The sequence below is a fragment of the Falco naumanni genome, chromosome Z, assembly GCF_017639655.2.
Source record: "Falco naumanni isolate bFalNau1 chromosome Z, bFalNau1.pat, whole genome shotgun sequence".
Lineage (NCBI taxonomy): Eukaryota > Metazoa > Chordata > Aves > Falconiformes > Falconidae > Falco > Falco naumanni.
The window spans coordinates 49,382,126-49,409,034 of NC_054080.1; the positions used below are offsets into that span (position 1 = coordinate 49,382,126).

Consider the following 26,909-nt stretch of genomic DNA (forward strand, 5'->3'; position numbering starts at 1 on the left):
ATCCATATGAAAAATAAATAGGTCTCTGTGATACTTGGGACCCTACTTCACTATGAGATCTTGTGCCTACTCTGTACTACAGGGAACCTTCCTCAATGTATTGCCTAGGTTTTTCTGCACAGCTTCCTGATACACCCTTCCAAGCTGTTGCATCACTCTGAAACTAACACTGGGCTATTCAGCTTCCTTCTGCTTTGTATATTGACACTAATAGAATTACTCCTGATTTATAAAGTGTGGGTGACAAGTCACACATGCATTCACATGACCTTTTTCTTTGACAAAGATTAGAAACTGAGGAAGGGAAATCTGTCATTGTTCTCCCAAGCTCTTCCAAACTTTATGCAGATGCTACGTACCCTTAGAAAATAGTGTATCTTCACAGACAATGGTATCAGTTCTAAAAGCAGCTCTGTTCAGGGAAGTAATACTGAAGGCACAGAATAGTATGCAGCCAGTCCTCATCAACAGTTTCTCCTCTTTCAAAAACTCATTAAAGCTGAGCAACAAGAACAAACCCTTTACAGCTGAGTCGTGACCTACAAATACTCTTGAATTTTGATCTTTTTGTGAACAAGTATTCTCCATTTTACACTGAGAATATCATTTGCTTCTGTTCCTTGTGTAGAATTCAATCTGGAAGCTTGAATGTTTGATGATTTTTCCTTACTCTGATGCAAAAGGAAATGCTGTAGTGTCAGAATTTGGAAATAGAGTATAAAATTGCTTCTCTCCAATTTTCCACTTGTCTATGTCCAGAGATAAGTTTTTGTGATCCATAAATGCTGTTTAGAAAATCTTTAAAGAAAACTTATCTTTAGTGCCTCCATGTCCCAATGATGATCATTTAGAACTGAGAAAATTAGAGACACTGTCCATCTTGAGGAACCAAGCTTCAAATACACCTTTGGGGAAACAAACGTTGTCCTGAAAACTGTGGGCTCAGAAATGGGTGTAATTACATAGCAGATCATCAAGTATTCCTAAAATGTGTTTGCAATGAGGATACAGGAGATGTGCATAAGGCTCTAATTCTTTCTTCTCCATTGCCAAGTTCCACTGTGGTCTTCATGCTTTTCCTTCTTGCAAAACAAGCATAGTCATATTTGTCGGTTTTTTCTTACTTTTCACTGGTTCAGATAATGGTGTCTGGGTCTAAATCCCTAGATGCAAGCACTTCAGTAATATGATGTTCTGTACTGGAGTTAAAATTGTCTGAAAGTAAGTACATTAAAAATTGTATGTTCCACTAGTACAAAGAGAATATGCAAATAAATCCATCTTACTTATAAAACCCCTGTTCTTTTAAAAGTATGCTGTTGAGCAAAGGACCCTTGTGAAAGGCAGGCGTCAGACTAAGACTGCAAGAAAAGGGGAAAAAGATGGCTTTTGTGTTGTATTTTGATTTTCATGTATTTGTAAATTAAAGTTCTTTCTAAGAAAGCATAACACTCCAAATGCCCATGTTTTAGTTTTCTTTATACGTCTTCTGGTTTCTTTAGGATTTTTTTGGTCCTCTTTATTTGCTTTCCAGACTCTTATTCTTTCCTCCGTTCCTTTTTCAATTACACAGGGCTGAAACACTACACAAGACAGTGTCACAGACACTGTCAGTTAATAACTTTCACAAGGTTTCATGAACTGGCTGAATTTCACTTTTCTTTCCTTCCCCACACCCCCCCACCCACCCCCACCCCCCTACTTTGTCTTCCTTTGTCTTTTCCAAACTCCTTTGTCTTGTTTTTCCCTTTTTCACAGGCCTTTAACTCCATTCTTGTCAGTCCACCCTCCTCGAGGGAACTCTGCTGTCCTTTTGCTAGCCCAAGCCCTTGAGCAACAAGATAGTATGTCCTGATGCTGCTGAAATTCAAAAAGGCTTTCCAGAAAATGTCCTCAGCAACCCAGTTATTTGTCCCAGACAGTAAGACTCAAATAATCCCACTGCCACTGTAAGCAGCAGCAGATGTCCTACACTTTGATAAAACAGGGACCCTCAGCTGAGAAGGACAGATGGCTGCGGTCTTCCCAGCCCCTAACCAGCACAGCAGGGAACAATACCTCCTCCCACCATACGGTCTGTACAACGTTCCTGCTTCATTTGCAGGCAGAAATTGCCTTCCCTCCTGCTGGATATTGCATCTTCCTCAGGGATTTTGCTCTGCTTACAGCATTCTGTCTCAACCTTTAGCAGGTTGCCACAAAGGAGAAGACTGTTATATAAAGCTTTATAAAGTGGTACTGAGCATGTATCTGAAAATGAAAGAAGACTAAAAGGACACTGACTATCTCATTAAATGTTTTACAGGGTGCCCTTCAGAGACATGATCCTTCTGAGAAGTCCAATTGTCTCCCTTCCCCCCCACCACCTTCTTAACAAGCATTTGATTAAGTGTGTTCAGTTGTAGTCGTTTTAACCTGTGGCTTTCCTAAAAATAGTTTCCAATCTGAAGATAACACCTTTTCCTCCCGCCTACACACACACACACACACGCACACGCATATACACGCACGCACACATACACATGCGCACACTTATACCTGTTTCCATGGAAACTCCACTGGAAAATGTTTACATGCCAACCATGTCAGAGATAACTTTTCCATGAAAACACAAGGCAACTTGCATGTCATACGAAGATGCTGCAAATACTCTATTGTTTTCATTGGACCTAGCCCGCCTGCCTGAGCAGCACTGTGATAAAGCATGTTTTGCCCTCCCCACCAAAGAGCTGCAGCATGGTGGGCTGTGTTTCAGGACAGAGCCCCTCGTAGGTACAGATCTCAGCTGCCCTGGAGTATACACTCCATTTACATCAAATTAGCATATATGAATTTCAGTAAGAATTTCATTGTGTTCTCTGTCTCAGCCAATGATTCTGGGCTATATTAAACATTTCTGTGTCCTAGAGAGAGTGTAGAGAACATTAGAGCTGCCTTTGTTGTAAGGCCATGATATATTCCAGCATCTCTGGTATTTGTTTCATTGATCATTAAAAATAGAGTCTCCAAAGCCCAAACGTTTTTTTTTTTCAGTTGCTACACTCAGTCTGGAGTAAATGCCTGCATCTTATTTGCTGGTGTAGCTCTTCTTGTAACTTGATGGAATTGCGGTGCCATCAAAAGGGATTGATCTTTATTTTCCCAAGACTAGTCAGTTGCCTATTCCACACTTTTTTCTGCTGTATACCAGTCTGACTGACTTGAAAACTAGGACAGTGAAAAGCAGTGTGAAGACAATGGCTTATTCTTCAGATCTGTCTCCATCGCACTGTAGCTGTTACCTCTCCTGGTGGTCTGACTGCAGTTTTCACTATTACATTCTGAGTATTTGTGTTCAGATTCCCCAAAGTGTGCTGACAGTAACATGGACATAAAAAACTGCATGTAAGCTCCAGGAGCAGTGCTTTCATTTGTGCAAGAGCCTAAGAGAATGCAAGCAGCAATAGCAGTCTGGAGCGAATACCTACCTGAGCCTTGCTTCTCCCCATAGGCTCCACTGAAAAGGTAGCTCTTTTCAGTGAGTTCACAGTGCAGAGAGGATTCATACAAATTAGCTGCCCTGAGAAGAGCATCCATGTATACAGACTGTATTCTGAAAGTGCAGGGATTTAATTTTACTCCCTGCTTGAATTTTACTCAAGAATTCATGAGGAAAGATGTTGTTTTCTGTCTTAGTTACCCCATAGAAATTGCATACTACTGTACTGACTTAGCATCTCACCTTCTTTCAGATACTATTTTTCTAAATGAGAGGTAGGAGAACATAAATGAGTGATTCAAGTTACAGACAAGAAACAGAAAGCAGAGACATGAGGCAGTTCACAGTAGGGCTCCAGCTGACATTGTCCTCTGCCTTTCTGGTGAAATAAATTAATGTGAGATTTGCTATTCTAAAGGAGAAAATCAGTTTCAATTCTGAAAATCAGTACTTGCCTCTGAGACAGGTAACATTTTAAGACACCATATTTTTTTCTTGAATCACTTATTTTGAGAAGTTGGGTTGTACAGAGCTCTTCATTTCCAAGAAAAAAAAAAAAACAAAACAAAACAAACTCAGCAGACTTTTGCAGCACTAGCAGGCAAAGAAAGAAATTGCCTTTTTATAAGTGGTACAATATCTATACTTTAGCATAAGCATTTGAACTGCAAATAGCTCCTGTCTGCAGTTTCCTTTCTTGTGGAGTCCTAATGATAATTCTGTACTGATTAATGATACCACAAATCAAAATGCACAAGATGTACAAGTATGAGAATTTATAGCTCAGCTTTTCAGCTTAGTTGGGCTAACAGAATAACTCTCGGAGTATAATATTTGTAATTCATATGCTATAGCTATTATACAATACAGACTAGTTGGTAAATAGTGACAGATTCAGTATTTTAGATAAGTTTCAATTTGTTCATTGTAATTATTTTCCATTTTGTTCTACTGTCAGGAAAAAAATATAAAAATGCAGTTTGATGTTGTGCCAGAAAAACAACTGTTATTCCTAAGATAGTGTGAGCATAAGCATGCATGGAGACAATGATTTTCTGATGTTTGCTAGAAGCAGTGACTTTGGCAGATGGAGTTTGCCATAAATTGTTGTTTATAAACAAAATACTTATTGATTAAGTGTCACCATATGTTTGTATTGTTTATATAATGATATATATCATCATTGCCTCTGCTTGCAAAAATTTTCTTGGGAAATTGTGAAAAGTTGTCAGACCAGTCCAGAGCAAACCAATAAGAGACTTCTGTGGAATTACAGACAAATATTAGATAGACATTCTTGGATGAAGAACTGGTGAAAGATCAATCATCCACAGATTTGGTACCTTTTTCATTATTTGTAATGAGTTACATAGAAGAATTGAAGTAGCAAAAATAGGAAAGAATAGGGTTATGAGTATACATAGAGTGGTGTAAAAGAAAAGAATGTTACAGATGTGTAAAAGAGAACACAGAGCAAAACCATACTTCTAATCTCATTGCTTGAAAATAGGGCATCATAACTATATTTTTTGTAGTGTAAAAAGGTACCTCATTAACCCTGGTAGAATATGCAAAGTGAGCATTTTCCTATTGGAGAATTAGTTCAGTTATCGTTATTGATTAATGTGCACTAGGGTACCACATCCATCCCATCTAGGCATGAGTATACATATGATATTCAGCACTGCAAATGTATATGTCACAAAAAAGACAGTCCCAAACACAAGCAAGAAAAATAAGGATACAATAAATAAAGAGTAGAAATAATTATCACAGCTAATGAGAGTTTCATAGAAACACATTAATGACTATTATATATGAAGACCTAATGCAGCTTATGTCTAAACCTTTAATGACTAGTTAGGGGATTAGAAGCACAGGTATTGTTCTCCTCTATCCTTCCAATTGTAGGGAATGACGAAGGAAGAAACAGGAAGACCCAGCAAATCAATAACCAGCTCTGAGACTGTGTCACTGGCAGACTTTGGGGTTTATTGATCATGGGTTTGATCTATATAACAGCAGTCTTGCTGGCGACAGATGGGGTACACCTGCCTCAAAGAGGGAAGAGGATCTTTGCACAGCAAGTTAGCAGGGCTCATTGAAAGAGCTTTAAACAAGATTTGAAGAGGGAAAGGGATAAAACCAGGCTCGCTAGAGATAAGCCTGAAGGTGGCACACCCATGTTTGAGGAACAGTGTGCCCCATGGTGCTCCGAGTACACTAGAGCACATTTGAAATGTCCCTGTGCTAATGCACACAGCACCTTAGCCATCTCATTGTATGTAGGGGATGGAGATCCAAACAGCAGCAAATACATAAGGGTTCTTGATGTGTTGGAAACCACAGAAGCACCTGAGAACAGTCACATAGGAATTAGGGCATCCCCAAAAAAAAGGTGGCAGGATCAACAGCCCAACTGAAGTTCATCTACACCAATGCACACAGCATGGGCAGCCAAAGGAGGAGCTGGAAGCCAATGGGCAGCTGGAAAATTATGATATAGTTGTAATATCAGAAATATGGTGGGATGACTCACACAACCGGAGTGCTGCAATCCATGTCTACAAGCTCTTCAGAAGGAAGGAGAGGTGGTGGATAGCCCCATATGTTAGGGAGTGTTTTAACTGACTGTAGGTTGACAAAAATGATAAAAGGGTCGAGTGTTTATGGGTAAGGATCAGGGGTAAGGCCATCAAGGCAGGTACCATGATGGGAGTCTGCTATTGACAATCCAACCAGGATGAAGGGAAAGATTAAATATTCCATAAGCAGCTAGGACAAGTCTCACAATCACTAAATTGAGTGCTCATGGGGGACTTTGATTTACCAGATGTCAGCTGGAAATACAGTGTAGCAAAGAGGAAACAGTCTAGGAGGTTCCTGGAGTTCCTGTCGCAGCTGGTGAGGGAGCCAACTAGGCAAGGTGCCCTGCTGGATCTGTTGTTTGCAAACAGAGAAGGAGTTGTGGGTAGTGTGGTGGTTGGAGGCCATTTTGGGCACAGAGATCATGAAATGGTAAGTTTTCGATTCTTGTAGAAGTAAGGAGGGGGGTCAACAGAACTGTTACCTCAGACTTCTGGAGGGCCAACTTTGGCCTGTTTAGGAGCCTGGTTGATGTAGTCCCTTGGGAGACAGCCCTGAATAGCCAAGATGTCCAGGATGGATGAACATTCTTCAAGAAGGAAGTCTTAAAGATGCAGGAGTGGGCTGTCCCCATGTGCTAAAAGGTGGGCCAGCAGGGAAGAAGATAGATCTAGATGAACAGAGAGTTTTGGCTGGAACTCAGGAAAAAACTAATTTATGAACACTGGAAGAAGGGGCAGGCAAGTCAGGAAAGCTACAAGGATGTTGTGAGGTTGTACAGGGAGGACATTGAAGGCCCAAAGCCAACTAGAACTTAATGTGGCCACTGCAGTAAAAGACAAAAAAAACCCTTACTATAAATACATTTACAACAAAAAGAGGGCTAAGGAGAATCTCCATCCTTTATTGGATGTGGGGGGAAACATAATGATAAAGGATGAGGAAAAAAGTTTGATGTACTTAATGCCTTCTTTGTCTCAGTAAGACCCGTTGTTCTCAGGCTACCCAGCCCCTGACCTGGAAGACCGGGATGGGGAGCTGAATGAAGCCCCATAATCCAAGGGGAAATGGTTAACAACCTGCAGGCTACACCACTCAGACACACACAAGGATCCACTCAAGGGTACTGAGGGAGCTGGCAGAAGTGTTCACCAAGCCACTTGCAATCACTTATCAGCAGTCCTGACTGACTGGGGAGGTCCCAGTTGACTGGAGGTTAGCCAGTCTGATGCCCATCTACAGACGGGCTGCAAGGAGGATCTGGGGAGCTACAGGCCTGTCAGCCTGGCACTGGTGCCGGGGAAGGTTATGGAGCAGATCATCCTGAGTGCCGTCACATGGCGCATACAGGACAGCCAGGTGGTCTGGCTGAGTCAGCGTGGTCCTGCTTGACTAACCTGCTCTCCTTCTACGGCAAGATGACCTGCTTAGTGGATGAGGGAAGGGCTGTGGACGTGGTCTGCCGAGACTTCAGTAAAGCCTTTGACACCATTTCCCACAACATTGTCATAGAGAAACTGGCTGCTCATGGCTTGGATGGCTCTGCTGTTCACCGAGTGGAAAACTGACCGGATGGCTGGGCTGAAAGGGTTGTGGTGAGCGGAGTTAAATGCTGTTGGTGGCCGGTCACAAGTGGAGTTCCTCAGGGCTTAGTACTGGGGCCGGTTCTGTTTAATGTCTTTATCAACAGTTTGGACAAGGGGACTGAGTGCACCCTCAGTAAGTTTGCAGGTGACACCAGGCTGGGGGGAGTGTTGCTGTCCTTAGGGCAGTCAGGCTGTGCAGAGGGACCTGGGCAGGCTGGAGCGATGGGCCGAGGCCATTCCTGTGCGGTTCAACAGGGCTCAGTGCCGGGTCCTGCCCTTGGGTCACAGCAGCCCCACACAGCGCTATAGGCTGGGGCAGAGCGGCTGGAAAGGGCCTGGTGGGAAAGGGCCTGGGGGTGCTGGTCCACAGCCGGCTGGGCGTGAGCCAGCAGTGTGCCCAGGTGGCCAAGGCGGCCAGCAGCACCCTGGCTGGTACCAGACACAGTGTGGCCAGCAGGACCAGGGCAGCGATGGTCCCCCTGTACTGGGCACTGGTGAGGCCGCACCTCGAACGCTGTGTTCAGGTTTGGGCCCCTCGCTGCAAGAGGGACATGGAGGTGCTGGAGCCGTGGCCAGAGAAGGGCAATGGAGCTGTGCAAGGGTCTAGAGAACAAGTCTTATGAGGAGCAGCTGAGGGAACCGGGGCTGTTTAGCCTGGAGAAGAGGAGGCTCAGGGGAGACCTTATCACACCCTGCAGCTACCTGAAAGGAGGTTGTAGGCCTGTAGAATGAGTGTCCATCTCTTCTCCCAAGTGACAAGTGATTGGACAAGAGGAAACGGCCTCAAGTTGTGCCACGGGAGGTTTAGAATGGATGTTAGGAAAAAATTCTCCACTGAAAGGGTTGTCAAGCATTAGAACAGGCTGCCCAGGGAGGTGGTTGAGTGACCATCCCTGAAGGTCTTTAAAGGCATGCAGTTGTGGCACTTAGGGACACGGTTTAGGGCAACTTGGCAGTGTTAGGTTTACAACTGGACTTCATGATCGTAAGTCTTTTCCAACCTAAAATTTGTATGAGTTCTATTTGTGGAATGATGAAAAAATATGCCCCATTCCAATGCTTATTCCCTGAGTGCCCCTATCTGATCATTGCCAGGAGCAAGGTATGGTGTAAATGGGCCTTTGGTCTGAATATCTAATATGGCTGTTTCTATCTTCTTTAGTCCAGTCAATCTTAGCATATTATAAAAAACTGCAGAGATTTTACACTACTTTATCTTCTTCTACCTCCCCCAATACACTTATTGCCTACCAGATATCAACCTTTAAATGAAGCCTGGGAAAAGGTCTTCAGATGTTCATGCTAGTTAAGAGAAAGCGATACTGATGGCAGTCATTTCTGCCAGGGATGGTACTGATGTGTTTAATGACTACGTAGAACGCTATTTGTATTAATATAAGTAAACTGTTCAGTTTTATGTTCATTAGTATTCTGGACAATCCTTTCAGGCAAGTCACCAAAATTAATTTGGAAATGTAGGAGAACTGTGATTGTCTGTACAGCTTCAGGTTTTACTTTACTGTATATTTATGTATTTACTATAATTTGACCTGTGCTTTTGTGACAGCAGTTAAATTTGTGTGAATTTAATGAAACTTTGTGTAGATACTGTATTATCATTGGAGTTCATAATGTCAACTAATCCAGCTTTCCCATGTGTTCACTCCAGTAACTTTAAAACTAATGAGCTACAGAGTCATAACAGGGAGTGAGTTTTGAAGTAGGACTCATTTGCATATAGATGGGTAGGTGGTACCACCTGAGTTGGCCTAGAGAAATGGAGATTTTTACATCATGATAGCAGGTATGTCATAAACTAGCAGAATATTCCCACTTCTTATGGGGCATGTGGAGGTCAAGTGAGATACCAGAAGGCTTCAAAAATGGCACCACCATACGTGTGTTTAGGCAACTGAATTCCAATGTATATATCATGTTATCATTATGTTTTTTTTCTCAGCATTGCAGAAGAGAACCATACTGAACATTGCAAGTGCTGAGTTTTCATTATACAGACAAAACTCTTGTTTTAGTATTAGTTTCTACAAAGAGTGAGAATGTGTATTCAGTATGTACATTGTAGATAGGCTGGGGTCATAGACAGTGTGTGCAATCTCTGCCACAAATCTGTGCTGAGTTATTTTATATCACTGATGCTTAGTCTGGAGCATGACAGTCACATTTCCGTGGTTTTATAGCTGCCAAAATTATTTCCCTTTCCTGTCTTCAACCTCAGTGGATAGTTCAAAATTCCTTTGAAATTCATGGAAGCTAGATTTACAAATACATTGAACTTCCTTATTTCCACTGATTTTTAGAAGGTCAGGATTTGAAAATCATATGCTGATTCTGATTTATGAAATAGGAAATGGTGATCCAGACTGTAGCATCTGTAAGGCATCCTGGAGTTACACTAGCAAGTAAAAGCACTGTGAGCTTAAGTCTGGCCTTATGTTTCAGGGTTAGTTGTCCTGGGGGAAATGGATAAAGCAGCACAACCTGAAGGTGAAAATATCTCAAACAGATAGATCAAGGTTTCTCAGGAGAGATCTGGCAGTCTCCATATGTAATTCTTTGTGGTCCTTTGCTATAGTCAGTTATGTTGCTTGTGGTCTCATGCTAGCCCAGTGCTGTTTGACATAGACATGAGAGCAGAATGAGGCCCAGTGCTGATGTACCGTCTGTACTAGTATAGTACTGCATGAACCAACTTAGGTATTGATTTCTGTACATTTTGCAGACTCGTGCAAGCTCAAACTAACGTAAAGCCTTTGTTGTGATTAAGTACAGTTTTTAATCATGGCTAATTTCTAAAGACGGCAATTGAGGAAGTACTTTGTCCTTCAGTGCTGTTTATGAAGCAGTCATTTATGGAGCTTTATTCCAGCTGAGTCCACTGCTTGTATTATACACAGGCCACTCAGAAAGAGTTACCTAGGCAACCCTTCAGTTGGTCCCTTTGCACTCAAATTTTACCTCAGTCGTCGTATTTCACAGCTGAGCATCCTTCTCTGATTGATTTCCCCATCCCAACACTATCTACCAGAATGGAAAAGGAATGGATTTGGTGTTTAGGAAGTAGCCCCACACACTCCAGCAGCAGACCAGTCACCCAGAAGTCAGACTTCGGTAGACTGCAGCAGTGAAGTACAGATCATCTGCCCGCTTTGGTAAAGAGCTGAAAACTAAAGGCAAAAACTAGCCTTCTAAGCTGCTCAGCAGCTTCTTAAGTACTGTGTGGACTGTGTCAAATTGTGCCTATGTATTTTTAAAAAATATTTTAATGATTATACCTATTATGACCTGTTCACTTTACTGCCATCTCACAGTAATGCACAGTTACCATCATGCAAGGTGGGAGTTTCACAAAGTGTAGGTAGGGGTTAACAAAATGCTGTCTTCTGCTGACATCAACACATAACTGTAAAAGTAGCTGCAGCTTGTCAATGTGTCAGGAGTTAAATAGTGGTTTTCTTCCAGTCCACCAGTGTCAGGTAACACAGACATGATGAAAGAGCCTGAGCTAAGAGTTGAGCTTGCCTCTGTAGGTACTATCAGTTCAGCTAGCTGAGTAGTTGAACAATTCAGGAGTTCATAATGGCTCTTCAATCAAAATTAGCAGTAAGTAGCAAATGTTATGAACAATACCAACATATGGTGACATTTCACCAATAACTCTTATGCTTAGGAAAAAATAACTGACGTGGCCGTTCAAATGACTGCTTCTTACAGCATTGATATAAGGTTTATGTAAGCCATCTTAAGACAGGGAAATAACTGACAAAAAACCTGCATTGTAAATTTATGAGAAGAGTAACTTGCACACTGCAGAGAGGACTGAATCTCAATTGCTATCTTTTTGCAAAAGAAGAAAACAAGAACACTATGTGAGGAAGTAGTTGTATACCACTCATGCTCTCAAACAAACAGAGTTTTCACCAGGGACTCTTTTTTGGACTTCTTTAGCTTTCACTGAACTCCCTAGGAAACTTTCCACAGGCTTAACAGGCATTACACCCATCTGTGTGAAAGAACCATTCGGGCCATTTTTTCCATTGCCTTATTCTGTGATATATCAAGTTAGATCCATGTGGAATTCTGGAGACATTGCCTGTCTATATTAAAAGTGTAAAAGTTACTTTAATACATACAGCCAAAAGGCTGAATCATGCTCACTTTCTTTCTGTAGCAGTCTGAGAGGGCTCCATTTCATTAGCAGGAGCAGTCTAACGGAAGAGAAGTGTTGTGGCAGCCAAAAGGTTTTCTGTCGCTGGAGAAGGTCCCCATACCCCTACTCTGAAATAGAGGTGACAGGCGCACAGCATACTCATAAAAAGGAGACTAGAGATAGATATGAAAATCAGCTACACAAACAGGAGAAGAATGTCTTTAGTTTTAGCACCAAGTTGTTAAGAAGACTGCTGCGTTGTGGCTGATCTAAACACAAGAAGTTCAGGCTGGAGATAAGGGGAAGCCTTTTCTCCATGGGGACAGCCCAGTGGTGGAGCCGGCACCCAGGGAGGCTGCACCATCTCCATCCTTGGGGGTTTCTCAGTTTGAGTGTCAGAGCCCTGAGCAGCCTGGTCTGACTCCCTCTGGCTGGGCAGTGGAGCTCCCCAGGACCCTGCAAGCCTAAATTACCCTATGGTCCTATGAACAAGAAAATACATATACATGTACATATATATATACATATATGTACACATGTGTATATACATGTGTATATATAGATATATCTTAAATTGTAACTTTTTACGTTACTCAGAAAAGCTTAAAAAGTTAGATATATGTATACATACATATGCACATACATATATTTCTATTTATATGCACATATATGTTTGTGTGTGTCTGTACACACACACACCCCTCTCTCTGTCTCCATCTCTCTGTCCCCTGCCCCGATCTCTATCTTTGTCTCTCTCCCTGTCTTTATCTATGTGGCCAGGCCTGGTGCAGTCCACACCACTTTTTATCCTTGACTGGACTAGCCCACATCCCAAGATGTACCTGAGGCACAAGATTCCCGTCCAGGTAGAAGGCACCAAACTGCTCCATGCTCCCTGGGCACCAGCATCACTGTCAGCATAGCCTCAAATGGATGCCCTCAGGCAGCCTGTGCTGCAGGGATTCTTCAGTCTGGCCAGAATCTTTTTGCTCTGTCCTAGCTGATGTTGCTAGGTAGGTGTGGTGTTAATGCAGTGTTTTCATCCGCCATGGGTTCTCAGTAAAATACAGCACAGTCCTCAGGACTTCTCTTTGAAGAATCCCTAACCTCATTCATCCACTTCAATATCCTCCTCACTGCGGCTTTTCTTACAGAATGAAGAGGATGAGGACCAGCCTCTCAGCCTGGCCTGGCCTGACACCCCACGCAAGCAGCTCACCTACCTTCTTGTGTTACCCATTGTTTTTCCACTGTGGGCTTCCCTCCCGGATGTCAGAAAACCTGTAAGTAACTGTTGTTGTAAGTCAGTTTGTTTTGCACAACAGGGTGGCTCTGTAGTTAAATGCCAAAAAGGGTACTGTAGTGGATTTATGTAAAAATGGAGCTAATGATTTTCTTTAATAGTTTCTTCTTGAAGAAAAGTTCACAGCACCAGTCTTCAAATCTTCAAATGGGTGCTTATGGGCAACTCGTTGGTAATAGCTCTGTTAAGATTGCCATTTGTATTCACTAATATTTTACAACATAAAGTGGAAGATTTTAGAACTTCTTTGGGGCCTTCACATCTGCATGTCTAGATCTCCACTGAATATCACATAAGTGCTGAGGAAGTCTGTTCATCTGTAGTGCCCTAAAGAGTACAACTGGAAAGATTTTAGACTGTCTAAATTTTCTCTGTGTTTCAAAAGTAATGATACACATTTCTCTTAAATGCATGTTCTACTAGACCTTTGTCTTCTAGTTGTCATCTTTTGATTTTCTTATTAGAACAAGATCCGTAAGTCCTTCCATGTGTGAAATACTTGCTAGTTTCATCCCAAACACAGCTTGATGTAAGGCTATTAATACAAATGACTTACTGTGACAAGTTATCAAATCTTACCACTTTCATATTCACATATAAAAATAGACCTGACTGGGGAGGCTCATGGAAAGTAAAAGAAAAAAGTCAAGAGCTGAAAAGATCCTTTAGTAGTGTTTTAATCTCTTTTCTGTTCTGGATCAAAAATAGATTTAAAACTGCTGTGAGAGGGATGTACAGCTTATAATGTTATAAATCAACATCCTGAATTCTTTTTTCCTCCTCACACACACTGAAAAACTTTCCCATCCCACGCACTGGAAAACTGCAATTCGGAGCAAGAAACAAGCTAAAATAAGACCTCTGATTTCTTTTTAGATAATTGTTTTTCAAAGGATATAAACTGATGTTTTCCTTTCCAGTCTTTAAACTTTAACTTTTCAGATAACTCTGATAAACACTAGTTTGTTAACACAGAGAGCATACTACATGAATTTCAAGATTGTTTATTTCTGTATTTATACCCTCCTTTTATCATTCAAAGTTATCCCTGTCGTTTTTTTGATCTTTTGGCCCAAAATGAGCAAGTACTGCAAAGAAATAAGTATGTACGTTATTTTGAATTTTGGAAATCTGGAGTTAACATCAACAGACATCTAGCCTTATCCACTATTCTGTACTGTACAAATGAGAACAGTTGTTAAAATAATGGGTTTGGAAAGCAAGTATCTCAAGAAGTTGCATGCAACTGTGTGATGTGCATGATTATTAACACTAGTGTTGTTCACAACAGAACTGACATACTGACAACATGCAGTTAAAATACCCTGTGGTAACCCAAAAGATAAGCACAGCTGTATACATGCCAGATATGTCAACAGGCAACAGAGTTTTAAAAAGTCATTGGCTGAAAGGAGTAGCTTTTATACAGCAGTAAAAGAAATGTAGTTTGTAATTGCATGTAGTAATAACAAAGTAGGTACCAGGCTGTGTCACTATGACAAGCTGCTTACCTTGAACACTGCTGTCAAAGAATTAACCAGATGACTGCATAAACTGTCTACTTTGCAAGGACTCTTTATTAGTGTGTTTGTCTCTAATACTGCCTCACTTTTGTCTGTGTGCCATCCCTGATAGTCCCTTCCTAACAAAACCAAACCCCAGTATCACAGCTCAGCATGTGCATCAGAAAACAGTTTTCCATTAAATCTGTGAGGCAAAAATTAAAACAAACCTAAAATAATACTTAAATAGTTTTTGTAGGTAAGCCTGTCATGAGGGGCTTGGTTTGCAAGTATGGTAATTTTAGCCAGCAACCCAAATTCTTCATCAGGATGCTCAGATCAGAATGTGGGTATATAAAATGAATACTTGTGTGCTAGCTATTGATTTGAGAGACCATGTGGAGCCTTTGACATCCTCTGTGTGTCCACTTTTCAAAAATTAGTTCAGCTTTCCTCCTGGAGTCTCTTTTCTGAAATATATTTTATCTCCACATAATGAAGACAGTTTGACTGCATTTATTTGTACTATACCAAGCTATATTTAGCCACATGAAACTCAGAAGCCCTAGAAAAAAAAATTCATATCCAAGGTCTCTGCATATAAAGTTAGAAAAATCCTTGCTGTCTTATGCTCTGATGTACATACATGCAGATTTTTATATACTTAGGGTAGATTATGCATTACTCCAACTAACTTTCAGCTGATTCAATAGCTGACATGTTCTAATGTGTGTTTAGTGCCTTAATAATACATGCTTACATTAAGCCAGTATATATTAAAATCCTTACTGTAACATCAATAATGTTGCTGGCAGTACACCAGAGGTATGTGTGCCCTTGGGGAATTTTGTACCTGACTTTTTGTTCAGATGTTTTGAACAGTAATGGGTATTGTTCCTGTACCAATAGCTTATTTCCCCAGTGTGTCTGTAAAGGCCACAAATGTAACTGGCCAGCTTCTGCAGTAAGGGATATTGACTGACTGAAAGGAAAATGACGTGACCAAGGTGGCCCAGCGGGTCAGTGGCAGATATTGAACACCATCTTTTGTTATAGCCGTACTGTACTGTCCATCCCTCTGTGTTACAGGCCAGAAAAATGGCTCTCAGGGCTCCAGTCCTGCTGTCACTGGACCCATATGGGGCAGTTCGTTGTTTCTCTGCAAATTCCCATTACCAATTAAGAGGTACAACTTACATGAACTCTTGTTGCCATACAGAGATGCACTGTTACCAAGGGGACAAGGACAGGATGTTCCTGCACAGATCCAGTTACAGGAGCAGGTTCTGAGTAATCAGATTTAAGCACTGTCAAGTATGAAAGGAAAATCAAAGCTTGCAATGCAGATAAATTTATATACAAGATAAACATATGATTCATTCAGGTTAAATGTAAAGTAAATATGTTGGTAATGATACAGGCTAAAATTAAGCTAGTTACTTTGCAAATTATTTAGTACTCACTATCCATTAGCATCAGGCTCTTAGACAATAAAAACCTTCATACCTGGGTCATTCTTGCCACTTAAAGTCCTGTTTTTCAGACACTGGCATGAAATCAATACAGAAGTGTACCAAGAAAAATGTCCTTAAGATTGCTGATAGACAGGAACAGTACCAACCCAACCGATCTACAGTGAAATTACAAAATTATTCCTCTTTTGTTGAAAGAAAACAGCATGTGAACTGCATGAGCCATGACTTTTCTCAATTGTCTGTTACCATGACCACAACAATTATTACCAATTACAACAATTGGTAATAAACTTAGCTCTCCGTCTTTACAAGGCAACGGTCACAACAGCTACCAGAAAAGGTGGAGAGAAGTATTGCTGTCTGCTGTCTCTGACTAATTCTTCTAGGAAGATGCTTGGAACTGGCAGCTCTCTATATTTCCAAGAGCTAGGGAGTTGCAAAGAGATAAATCTCAAAAGAATGCTGTAATTAGTTACAAAATAAGCATGAGTATTATTATAATCTGGAAATAAAATCCAGCATCTGAAAAAGAATCAGCACTCTCATTACTGCTTTTTTAAAATGTCATCTATGTGCAAATTATATAGCAGCATCTATGGAGTCCATTCTTGATTTCATTGCCTGTAATATGTACAAGCTTTAAATTCTGTCCTTTTTAAGTTTAAATGTTCTCCCTTTGGGGGAAAAAAAAAAAGTAGTCTTACTCTTGAACTGCTGCTTATCAATTGATTTTACTGGGAAAGGATTGGCTAAGACAGACAAGGAATACACAAGTTGCAAAGTTACTGACATAATTCTTAGCCATCTGAATTCTGGGGGCGTCTGACTCAAATAGGCAATGTCTCGTTATTTTGCAAGAACCGTTTTGTACATATAATTACACTGACAGAGAGCTATTACTATCTGGTGCAGCTCTTGCTGTATTAGTTTTGCATAAGCAAATGTATGCCTACATCTTGAGTGTTGCATAGTGATTACTCAAATTGCGTTGCTACAAGGTGCTCTGTGTAGTTTTTGTGACCAGCTGCAACAAGCTTATTGCTTCATCATCTCATTCACCATATGTGTTGCCAGAAAATCCCAGTTTTTACAAGGAAGATAAAAAATATTAAAAGTTGAAAGTTCTGGCTACTGAGAATACTGAAGAAGAAGTGCTATCTGTTTAATTTAATTAAAGGAAGTTGATGGTTAGATTCATTTAGCCCTTCTGGGCTCAGTTCTGATCCCACTGGTGTCAGAGCACCATTTTAACAGCCATCTTTGTGTTCCTTTCAAATTGTGTTCCTTTTCAACCTAAGGTCTTCTGTCCCCCATTGCACGTAAAGTTTTGATTCTAAAATTAAAAAGTCCATCTGAGTAGGTTTAAACATTGGAAACTTATTATCAGATTTTCTAATTTGATAAAAAAGTAGAACTCTCTTTTGAAAAAGTAACTCTGTTTGCTCTATAAAGATTTAAGAAGCAGATCACCTAAAGTACCCTGGGCAGTTCTAGAAACAGGGCTTGTAACAGTAATGGTATTAATGTGAAAGGGATGTTTCCAGGTGTCATTGAGGCGATTCATGCCTATATTTAAAGAGGGGATTTGGGAGTGTTGTTAAATCTGTACCGTCTTTAATGCCTGTTCCTATGTATGTTCAATTGTAGAGTTGTATAGGTCATGTTAGTCAACATTTACAAGCTCAGTTTTCAGGAGGGCATTTAGCATTATGCAGAGTGCTCACAGGGAGTGTGTAAGTGTTCTGTAGCACAGCCTACAGCTGCACCTGCTCCTAAAGCCAATATGGACCTTCTAATAGTCCCATCCTTTAGATGAGTGTGCACAATTGCCATTGCTGACTTTACCTTTTTCCCCATCGGTAATGATCAGATCTCATTCCATTTACATCAGCAGAAAGAGGCTACATGATTTCAATGAGCTGCAGACCAGCCTCGCTCTTTTCTGGTTCAGCTGACAAAAGAGTTTTATTTCCACATGACCAGCTCTGATGGCCAGCCCTTAGTCCACCTAATGAGCACTTCTTAGTCCACAGCCACCCATGCTGATCAATCCCTAAACATAAGGCTGTCCCATATAAATGCCTCTTGTGCTTGTTATACAAGAAAAGCTGGCTGTGCAGCCCTGTAAGCTCCCTAAAAAAGAGGGCTTTATCGAGGCTTGAGCTGAATTGGCAGAATCCAAATTGTATTTTCTCTACGACATGTTCAGGGAAAGCTCTGCAGTCTGGTCTGCTCCCAAAACACCTAGGAATGACCCACAGGCCAATGAGTCTCCTGGTGCAGCAGGGGCCTGTCCTGCAGTGGAGAGGGGTACAGGCAAGGTGTGCTGCCCAAAAATTCTGGACACAGAGCAAAGTGTGAAAATGGATTTAGTGAGGGCTTAACAGAAAAATGTACTGCAGGATTGAGCAGCAGCTGGAACAAGTATTCAAAGAGATATGATTACTTCCACAAGCAGTCCTACTGTTTATTCATGAAAATTTGTAGACCGTGCTAGTGGCACATCAGAAGTCATCTGGAGTGAGAATCTGTGTTCAGAAGGTCGATGCTCATAAAGGCTGTGGTTTCATTCAAGACTGGTAGCATTCATTCACAGTGCAAATTTCGTTTTAAACACTAATTTGATTTAAACAGTGATTGCCTGGTACAATACTACAGTCATGTTTCCTTCCCTGAGTAGTTAACTTGATGTCTTTTGGTTACGTAGGTCTCGCTGGCCAATAGGAAATATGGATGATGCAAAAGACTGGAAAGAACAGAAACCAAAATAAGTCATTAATCTGAATATAACCCATTCATTGGCTGCAAGAATGCTGTCTATTCAGAGTTTGACATTAGTAAGGGAGATGTGAAAATGAAGTTACTTTGGTGTTTTACAGGTTTTTAATTAATTGAAGGGCCTCAAAGTGTGTTTTACATGGTTTTATAACAAACTAGCCTAAAAAACAAAGCATGGCAAACGTGTTTAATGTATCTTCTGTTCTAATTGAGAAACAAAGTTGTTTTCCCAAGAAAAGTAAATGCCCTAACAAATTTCAGATGCGTAGTTTTCTAGCTCAGTCATATGTCAGCCTTTGTTATACTGACTGTGAAAAGTATTACACAAAGTTACTGATGTATGAATGAAAGCTATGGGTATATGTTTTAGCAATTTGAAAACATTCTTTCTGAATAGGCATGAAGTTATTAATAAGTTTAGAAGTCAAGCCACCATTCAGCTAAACACATGTGCAAACTGCAGCATAGTAGAATATGATACAAATTACAAAAATTGCTGTTTGTCATGCAGGTTGTTAGGAGGTGTTATTTTACAACTGAAGCAGTTGGAAGAATGAGGCATAGGAGTTCCTTATGTTCTTATGTTAAGAACATGTTAAGGAGTCAGTTCCTTACCGTTCTTGACATTTATGTTGATCATCTGATAATCATCTAAATGGTTGGTCAGAAGAGGTAATCAGAAAAAATGAGAAGCAAATGACAGTACAGTTTATCAGACTTCAATTTAGGTATTCACTGTTTCTCTTTGTTTCTGTTTCAGAGCTCAAGAAAATTTTTTCCTATCACATTTTTTGGCTCAATCAGCTGGATTGCATTTTTTTCTTACTTAATGGTCTGGTGGGCACATCAGGTAAGGAGGTCATACTGGTAAAATATACAAGCCCTACATTTTTGGTTTGCACTGTGACAGATCATTTAGAATCGGAGTCCATCTTCTGTGTCATGCTGAATGGTGCTTTATTTTAGGAGCTGCAACAATGGATGAGGTAAATCACTACTCACTAAACAGAAAGTAGTTCAGAGACTGCCATTTTCCTGACCACAGGACTTGATCATTCTGGTAACATCAGAGCCATCAGCAACCATTTTTCAATGCCTGTTGGTTCTATTTGACAATCTTACCTTTCTCCTGAAACATGGAAATCATGAAAACAAATAATTCTCCCATCTTGACTTTGTTCTCCAAGCTAGTCAGCAAGCTCCAGGATAAGATCCCTGGTTAACCAGGTTTACAGCAGGAAGCATTTCTTCACCACGGGACTTCTTTTCTGTTTCTACTTAAACCCTTTTAGGTTGGAGAGACCATTGGTATTAGTGAAGAAATCATGGGATTGACTATTCTAGCTGCTGGCACATCCATTCCTGACCTTATTACCAGTGTTATTGTAGCACGCAAAGGGCTGGGGGACATGGCTGTATCCAGTTCTGTTGGAAGCAACATATTTGACATCACAGTGGGGTAAGTCCTACAGCAAGAAAATTGTCTATTAACAAGTCTTTTGCTCTTAGCATGTTGCTGCGTTTTTGCTGGTGTTGTCTACAGCAATTTTCTGCCATTGATACTTAAAAAGGAGAATGATGCGAATAGGCAATGGATATTACTACGTCAAGTGCTCCTAAGTTTACAGACATTCCTATGACAGAATTATTAAAAATTTATGTGTAATTCTCCTTTGATACATTGCAGAGCTGCCTAGGTGAATGAATTGCACTTAAAAAGTATGCAAGAACATTGTTCCAAGAAAGAATGTCTGAAGGTTTTTATGATTTTGTCAGGTTGCTGTTGTTTGCTTATGTTACCACTCATTGTGCTTATACTATAGCATTCTTTATAAAAGATGATCGGGAACAATCCATTGCCTCTTCAGTATTCAATGTGTTTGCTGTCATAAAAACAGAATGTCATTGTCTTGTATTGCTCATTTAGGCTGTTGTGGACATGCGACTTTTTTATATACCTGGGAATTCCCAAATTACAAACCAATTCTCTATTAACACAAAGGATCCTTTTTATAGCTCTTACAATGTGAAGCGAAATAAGACTGTAGAGATGTGCTATTTACACTTCACTGCTTCATGGCAGCTCTAGGATAATGATGCATGGCATGTGGTTGGAATTCAAATTCCTTTTTGACCTTCTGAGACCAAAGTAGATCATGTCCAGAAATATTGTAGTCTATGCCTCTGTGTTTCAAAAATGTGCAGGAAATATACCACCAAGCTCTGTCTTTATTCCTACATTCCCATCTTCAACACAGGACAAAGGCAGTAAGAATCATGTCCATACTCTCCGTTTCTCCATCTTTGGTGTTACTTGCTATCACATACACAGAAGAACAGGTCTAGTCATAGTCCCAAACAGCCCACAACAGATCCTGTTTTTTACTGCTGAAAATATATCAGCAACTGCATAGGTACAAAAAGGGATCCTGACGTTAGAGTGGATAATAAATGGCTTTTTTACTCCATCTCTTAGCCAATGGCAGTACTTTAGACACAGCAGAAAAACTGGGCCACTTTTTCCTGTTAATCCAGAAGCATGAAGAGTTTGAAATAACATCTATAAGCAGCAGACCTGTAAAATACATGAAAACATTGTTCGCTACCATGTGCTTCAACTTAAAGCACGTAGGGTGCATTACAAAACATCTCCTTTTTGCAATGCTTTCTTACTTTCCTTACTATTCTTAACATGTTCAGTCTTCCTGCCAATGGAAATGTTTTGTCCTATACCAGTCTGCTAGACCTGGTATGTTTACAACAGAAATGGCACAGTTGAGCTGTAGGCTGGTGCAGTTAGTACTGAGGCTGTAATAAATTATTCTTTCTTCAGCTGCTTATTCGAAGTTTGAACATTTTGAGCTTCTGACAACTCTCTTCATGCTTTCTAAGCCTGCTGAACTCTGATCAATGGCTTAAATACTTATTTCCTTGACATCTTCCAGAGGTTGTTGTCTCATTCTGTGAAATACAAATACATAAATAGAAATTAAGCTGGAGTTCAGTTGAAGTTCATATTTTAACACAGGTTTATACAGTAAATACGGATCAAGTCTTTTAAGGACCAAATCTGCGGGGCAGTGCCTTGCACAGCGATAGTTCTTTATGGCAAGGACATGTTTTTATGTGACCTACTCCCCTGTCATACCAGCTCTTGGCAAGAGAATGGAAGTAGATTCTTCCAGTGATGGTCTGAAATCCATAAACAAATGAAAGTGGTCTTCCTGCTCACAGACAGGATACCAGGTATTTGTCAGCCAAGGGAAATGTAACTGGTGGAAGAGTAAGGAGCCTAAATCCCCAAGAACCCCAAGCAAGCTGACAAACTAGATTTATGTATATATTGGAAGAGTGGAAACTCTTCCTGCCTCACTTTATGCTGGAAGCCTCTGGTTGTATTTTGAAGTGCTTCCAGAAACTTTGTAGTGCCCCTTTCTGTACTTCTGCAATGTTCCCAATTCTTTTTTTTTTTTTTTTTTCTGTTTCTTAACAGCCTTCCTCTTCCGTGGCTCCTGTATGCAGTGATTAACAGCTTTATCCCGGTGCCAGTCAGCAGCAATGGTCTGTTCTGTGCAATTGTCCTCCTATTCATCATGCTGCTGTTCGTCATCCTCTCCATCGCTTTCTGCAAGTGGAGAATGAATAAAATTCTGGGCTTTCTCATGTTTGGACTTTATTTTGTGTTCCTGATTGTCAGTGTCCTCCTAGAGGACAAAGTGATCCAGTGTCCTGTCTCCATCTAGAGAAAAGTGCTGTTTCTTGAGAGAGAAAAAAAAAATCCCCAATATATTTATTCAAAAATAAACTTATCTCAAAATGAAACAGCAAAAAACCACGATGGAAAACTTCTATGAAAACATGGATTTGTGAATTTCCTCTCCCTCAATTTTAAAAGAAAGTAAGAAAAGGATACAAAGGGTGGATCTCAAGGTGAAGAATGACTGCTGCTGGACAGTACAGACACACATGAAGGTGGAGTCCAGATGTGCTGAGGTTTTCTTTATCTGCTGCAGAACATGCTCGCTGCTCAGTACTGGAGATGCTGCATACGCACGGCAACAGTGAAAGCTACTGCTTCTCCTATGCCTATGGTACATACCCAGACCTCTCTTTCTCTGTCATAGTATACACAGACACACAATATGCTTATTTTTTAAAGCTCTCATCTTTTAAGAGGAATGCTAATACTAACTTTTTGGAGGCATCACCCCACACACACCGTGGTATGGGATTTTTCTGATGATCTACTGAAACTCCTGAGTGGAAAGCATACACTGAGTGCATGAGTCACAGACAGGGAAGACCTTGCATATCTCTTCATATGTGATGTGATCTTTATATGATGTGATTTCAGCAAAGCCAGGGACTTCATCAGTCTTCTGATCCTCTGCATCACAGGTCTGTAAAGGCAATTGGCAGGATGTTAATAGTGGTTTATTACATCTTGCAAAACTCTTCAGATTCCAGAAACTCTGGTCTGGCACTGAAGGTGCCACACTGGCTGGCCATTTTGTGACTGGTGCAGATTTTCATTGCATTCACATGCAAAGACCAGAATGGGGATACTCTTTTCTTCTCAAATAGCAACACAGCATGCAGAGAGATCACACAACTACTATGTGAACACAACATTTTTTCTAATGCAGCAATACTAACAACAGTACCAATGGCTTTCAGATGTTGTTATCATTATGAGTTTGCCTTTTCATGTCAGCAGAAAAAGGCTAATTTGCTCATGCATAGTATTTCATACAGAAAAACAGTAGTTGTAAAGTGACAGCCTAATTGTTGAAGTGGATATATGTTTTACAGGCTATCTTTCACTATTACTTGCAGTGTAAGGACCTTCACAACTACATATAGCTATTGCTGGAAGACATCCCCAGCTGACGTACAAAGCTGGGGCAGTTCATATTTGCTCTTATAAATCTTGAAACTAGGTAGAAGAAACTAACAATTTAAATATAGTGGAGCTGCAAGAAACCTACATGAAAATTTTTCAGTATTGCTGGAAGTGTGAATGTCTAAAGAAGCCCAGGAAAGAGTGAAAACACTATGTTCTTTTACTGAAAGCCTCAAAAAAAAAAATATGGAGGGAGAAAGAAAGCAACGAAGTGTTCTTCTTTCCTGTAGTTTGGATGATTAAAAAAAATAAATGGAAGAACTGGAATGGGTGTTAAATTTTTTCAGATAATTGTGGTTTGTTTGTTTGAGTCTCTTGTGCAGTTAGAGTTCATGAAATTTCAGCGCATTTCTGTGACCTGTTTCAGCATTGTTTTGTATTTATATTATGCTCACAATGGCAACGTCATGCTCACAGCTGTGCAACAGAAGGCTCAGCACATCTTGTCTTGTCTGTTTTCTTGTGTTCCATGCTGTTTGCTTCTCACTTATCCCCTTTGTCCTTTACTATTTTCCTGTTATATGTGTTTGTATGTAACAGTATCTGATTAGAGAGTAAGGACTTGACAGAAAACAATGGCAGAGAAAACATTTAAAAGTACATATTAAAAAATTACTAAAATGTTAATATTATTCATATAATGAAGAAAAAGAGTGAGTTACTAATGCACAAAAGCATGAAAACTAGGAATTACAATGTCTGCTACTCATGTCTTGTCCTAAGGTATTAAGTCCTAGCTACATTCAGAATGAATATTTTATCTTAACCATACATTTGCAACACCTCTTGCTTCTTAGTGCTTTTTAGTGTGAGCTTCTCTCATTGTGAGCAAAAATTTGTCTGTGTGTTTAAGATCCTTCATTGTTCCAGAATACCTACCTGATAGTGCTGCCCACCTCTTAACATTTGTTTCTACAGGGTGTACGCAATGGAAGGATAGGTATATACATACCTACAATGCCCTCTACTGAGAAGAAGAGCAATCCTGCAAAAGCAAATGTATAACCCAAATTCTGAGCTCAAATGGAACAGGTGTCCCAAAATACAGAGCTGACTCCACGGTATAATGTGTCCCAGGGGAGTCACCAAATGCTTTTATTTCTGATGACCGTGCTCAAAACAGGCAATCATTTCCCAAGTTAGCAGAATAAGACACAGATATCTAAAGGAGCTTGTGCGGGATCATGATAGGTCTGTGTATATGGGCACTTAAAATAAGCAAAGATGCCCACATTCACTGGTCTGACATTTCAAATCAAGAAACTGCAACAAAGAGCAAGAGTCTTATTTCTGTTCAGTATGTTACTCATTTTTATTTTTCTTTTTTTGATGACTTCATGGCCAGTATGGTGTAACTCCCACACTGGAAAGGAAAAAGCCCTGCCTGATCTTGAGAGCTGTAAGAGTGTTCTGGTACAGTCTGTGAAGTGAGGGCAGCAGCAGCAGAGACTGCTGCCCCAGTGAGGGCAGGTAGGGGGAAGGGAGTAACTGATCAAAAGACCTACACACTGGAAATACTTCAGTGCAAAGCTGGCATCAATTGCTTGAAGGAGGAATTTTATGTGTAGGGTTAAAACCTAGTATCCTGTAAAGGCATCTGTATGCTATCTTAAAATATATCTGACTCATTACTTTCCTATGTCTGCTTGCCTCTGTCAACATATTTATCTTGGAAGGTATTAAAAGTAATTTTTTCCCCTCAGGAATGAGAAACCTCACAGCTCCCACTGCCTTGCATGTGCTGGGCAGATCATTATTCAAATGGATGAATAACTGTGTTGTCAGTGGCAGCTCACCTCCAGAGGTAATAGGAGAGATTTCAGTTGAGTGGCACTTTCTGCAGAGGCTGACTATGAAAGCTAGTTATACTTACCAAGGTAGCTTTCTACATAACTACTGGAGTAGCCTGTTTCAGGATACTTGCACGTGATGTGCGCTTTGATTAACAAGCAACAGCTTTGCTGGTATATAAAAGAGAGGAATGGGATGGAGGTGGAAGCGTGGCCCCTTATCCCATGCAGGAGTTTCAAAATCTTAAACTGAAGTGCTGAGAGAACAAACAGGAGCTGCTGCAACCGAGTGACTGAATGTCCATGTGTGGTCCAGGCTCAGCACAGCTGAAAACACACACCACTTGCTGCGACACTCCTGTTTTACAGTGGCAGCAAACTTCCCAGCATGAAGTGTTTCTCATTGTTCATAATTGTTTCACTGTGGGATCCATGAACATTTCTCAACATTGTACACCTAGAAATCAAAATAAAGTTCTGTTTTGTTCAAAGTTCTGAGTGACTTCACTAGGGTTCTCGTCCCACAAACTGCCCAAATTCTATAGCAAGCTGGTTGTTGTTAAAGCCTCTTCTACCTGCCAGTATGCCTGTGCTCATTTATTCATTTGATGCTGCTTTCTGGATAGTCCTTATGAAACATAAATTAATAATTAATACTTTTTTTTTTTTAATCAAGATCCAGTTCTAGCTTAGTGCTTTCAGGACAACGTCAGGTTGGCAACACACTAAGGTAAGAATGCAACTTCAGGTTAAATAGCCAACTGAACAGATACAATGTTGGACATTATTTTTGGAAGGGATTTCCAGTAGCACTTGAGCAGGATTGTGGGTCAGATTATAACCTGCTTTACAAATTTTCCAAATTTTCTGCACTAACTTCATTGGAATTAAAGAAAGGAATAGGTCCTATCAGTATGGGGCAGGAAAAAAAAAATCTGGCTTCTCTCAGAAGCCATCATGGTCGAATCTGTAGGGTAAATGGTGTAAGAGCATGATAAAAACTGTGATATGAGGGTGATCTCCTCAAGAGCTACATGTAGACATGGAAAAATCTTTCAGCAAAACTCTCAACTATTTTACTGAAAGCTAGTGCTTTCTTGTAGTGCAGACAGGCTCTCTGTGTCTGTATGTTTCTGCTTATTTATTCAATTGATATGGCTGCATAACCTTCATGGAGTATAAGGCACAGTGGGTGACAAAGAAGCTTATCTAGATGTCATTTGATGTTTGTAATGGCAATGAATTTACCATGTAATTTCCACATATGCTACTCTGAGGTAGTTTATTGTCATTGTCACTCATGGTACTGTTGTGTGTGGATTTGAAGGTCCACAAAGCAG

General features: G+C 40.4%; 1 protein-coding gene across 4 annotated transcripts in view; it reads left to right on the forward strand.

Moving 5' to 3' along the window:
• The window catches only part of SLC24A2 (solute carrier family 24 member 2), a 114,796-nt gene extending 88,496 nt beyond the window's left edge, over positions 1–26,300 (forward strand). For all 4 annotated transcript variants that reach the window (XM_040580227.1, XM_040580231.1, XM_040580230.1 and 1 more), the window contains 4 exons: positions 12,973–13,101; positions 19,637–19,726; positions 20,169–20,335; positions 22,370–26,300. In XM_040580227.1, coding sequence (XP_040436161.1) covers positions 12,973–13,101; positions 19,637–19,726; positions 20,169–20,335; positions 22,370–22,619 — 636 coding nt within the window. In that variant the 3' untranslated portion in view covers positions 22,620–26,300. The remainder of the gene's footprint in view (positions 1–12,972; positions 13,102–19,636; positions 19,727–20,168; positions 20,336–22,369) is intronic.
• The last annotated feature ends 609 nt before the right edge of the window (positions 26,301–26,909 follow it).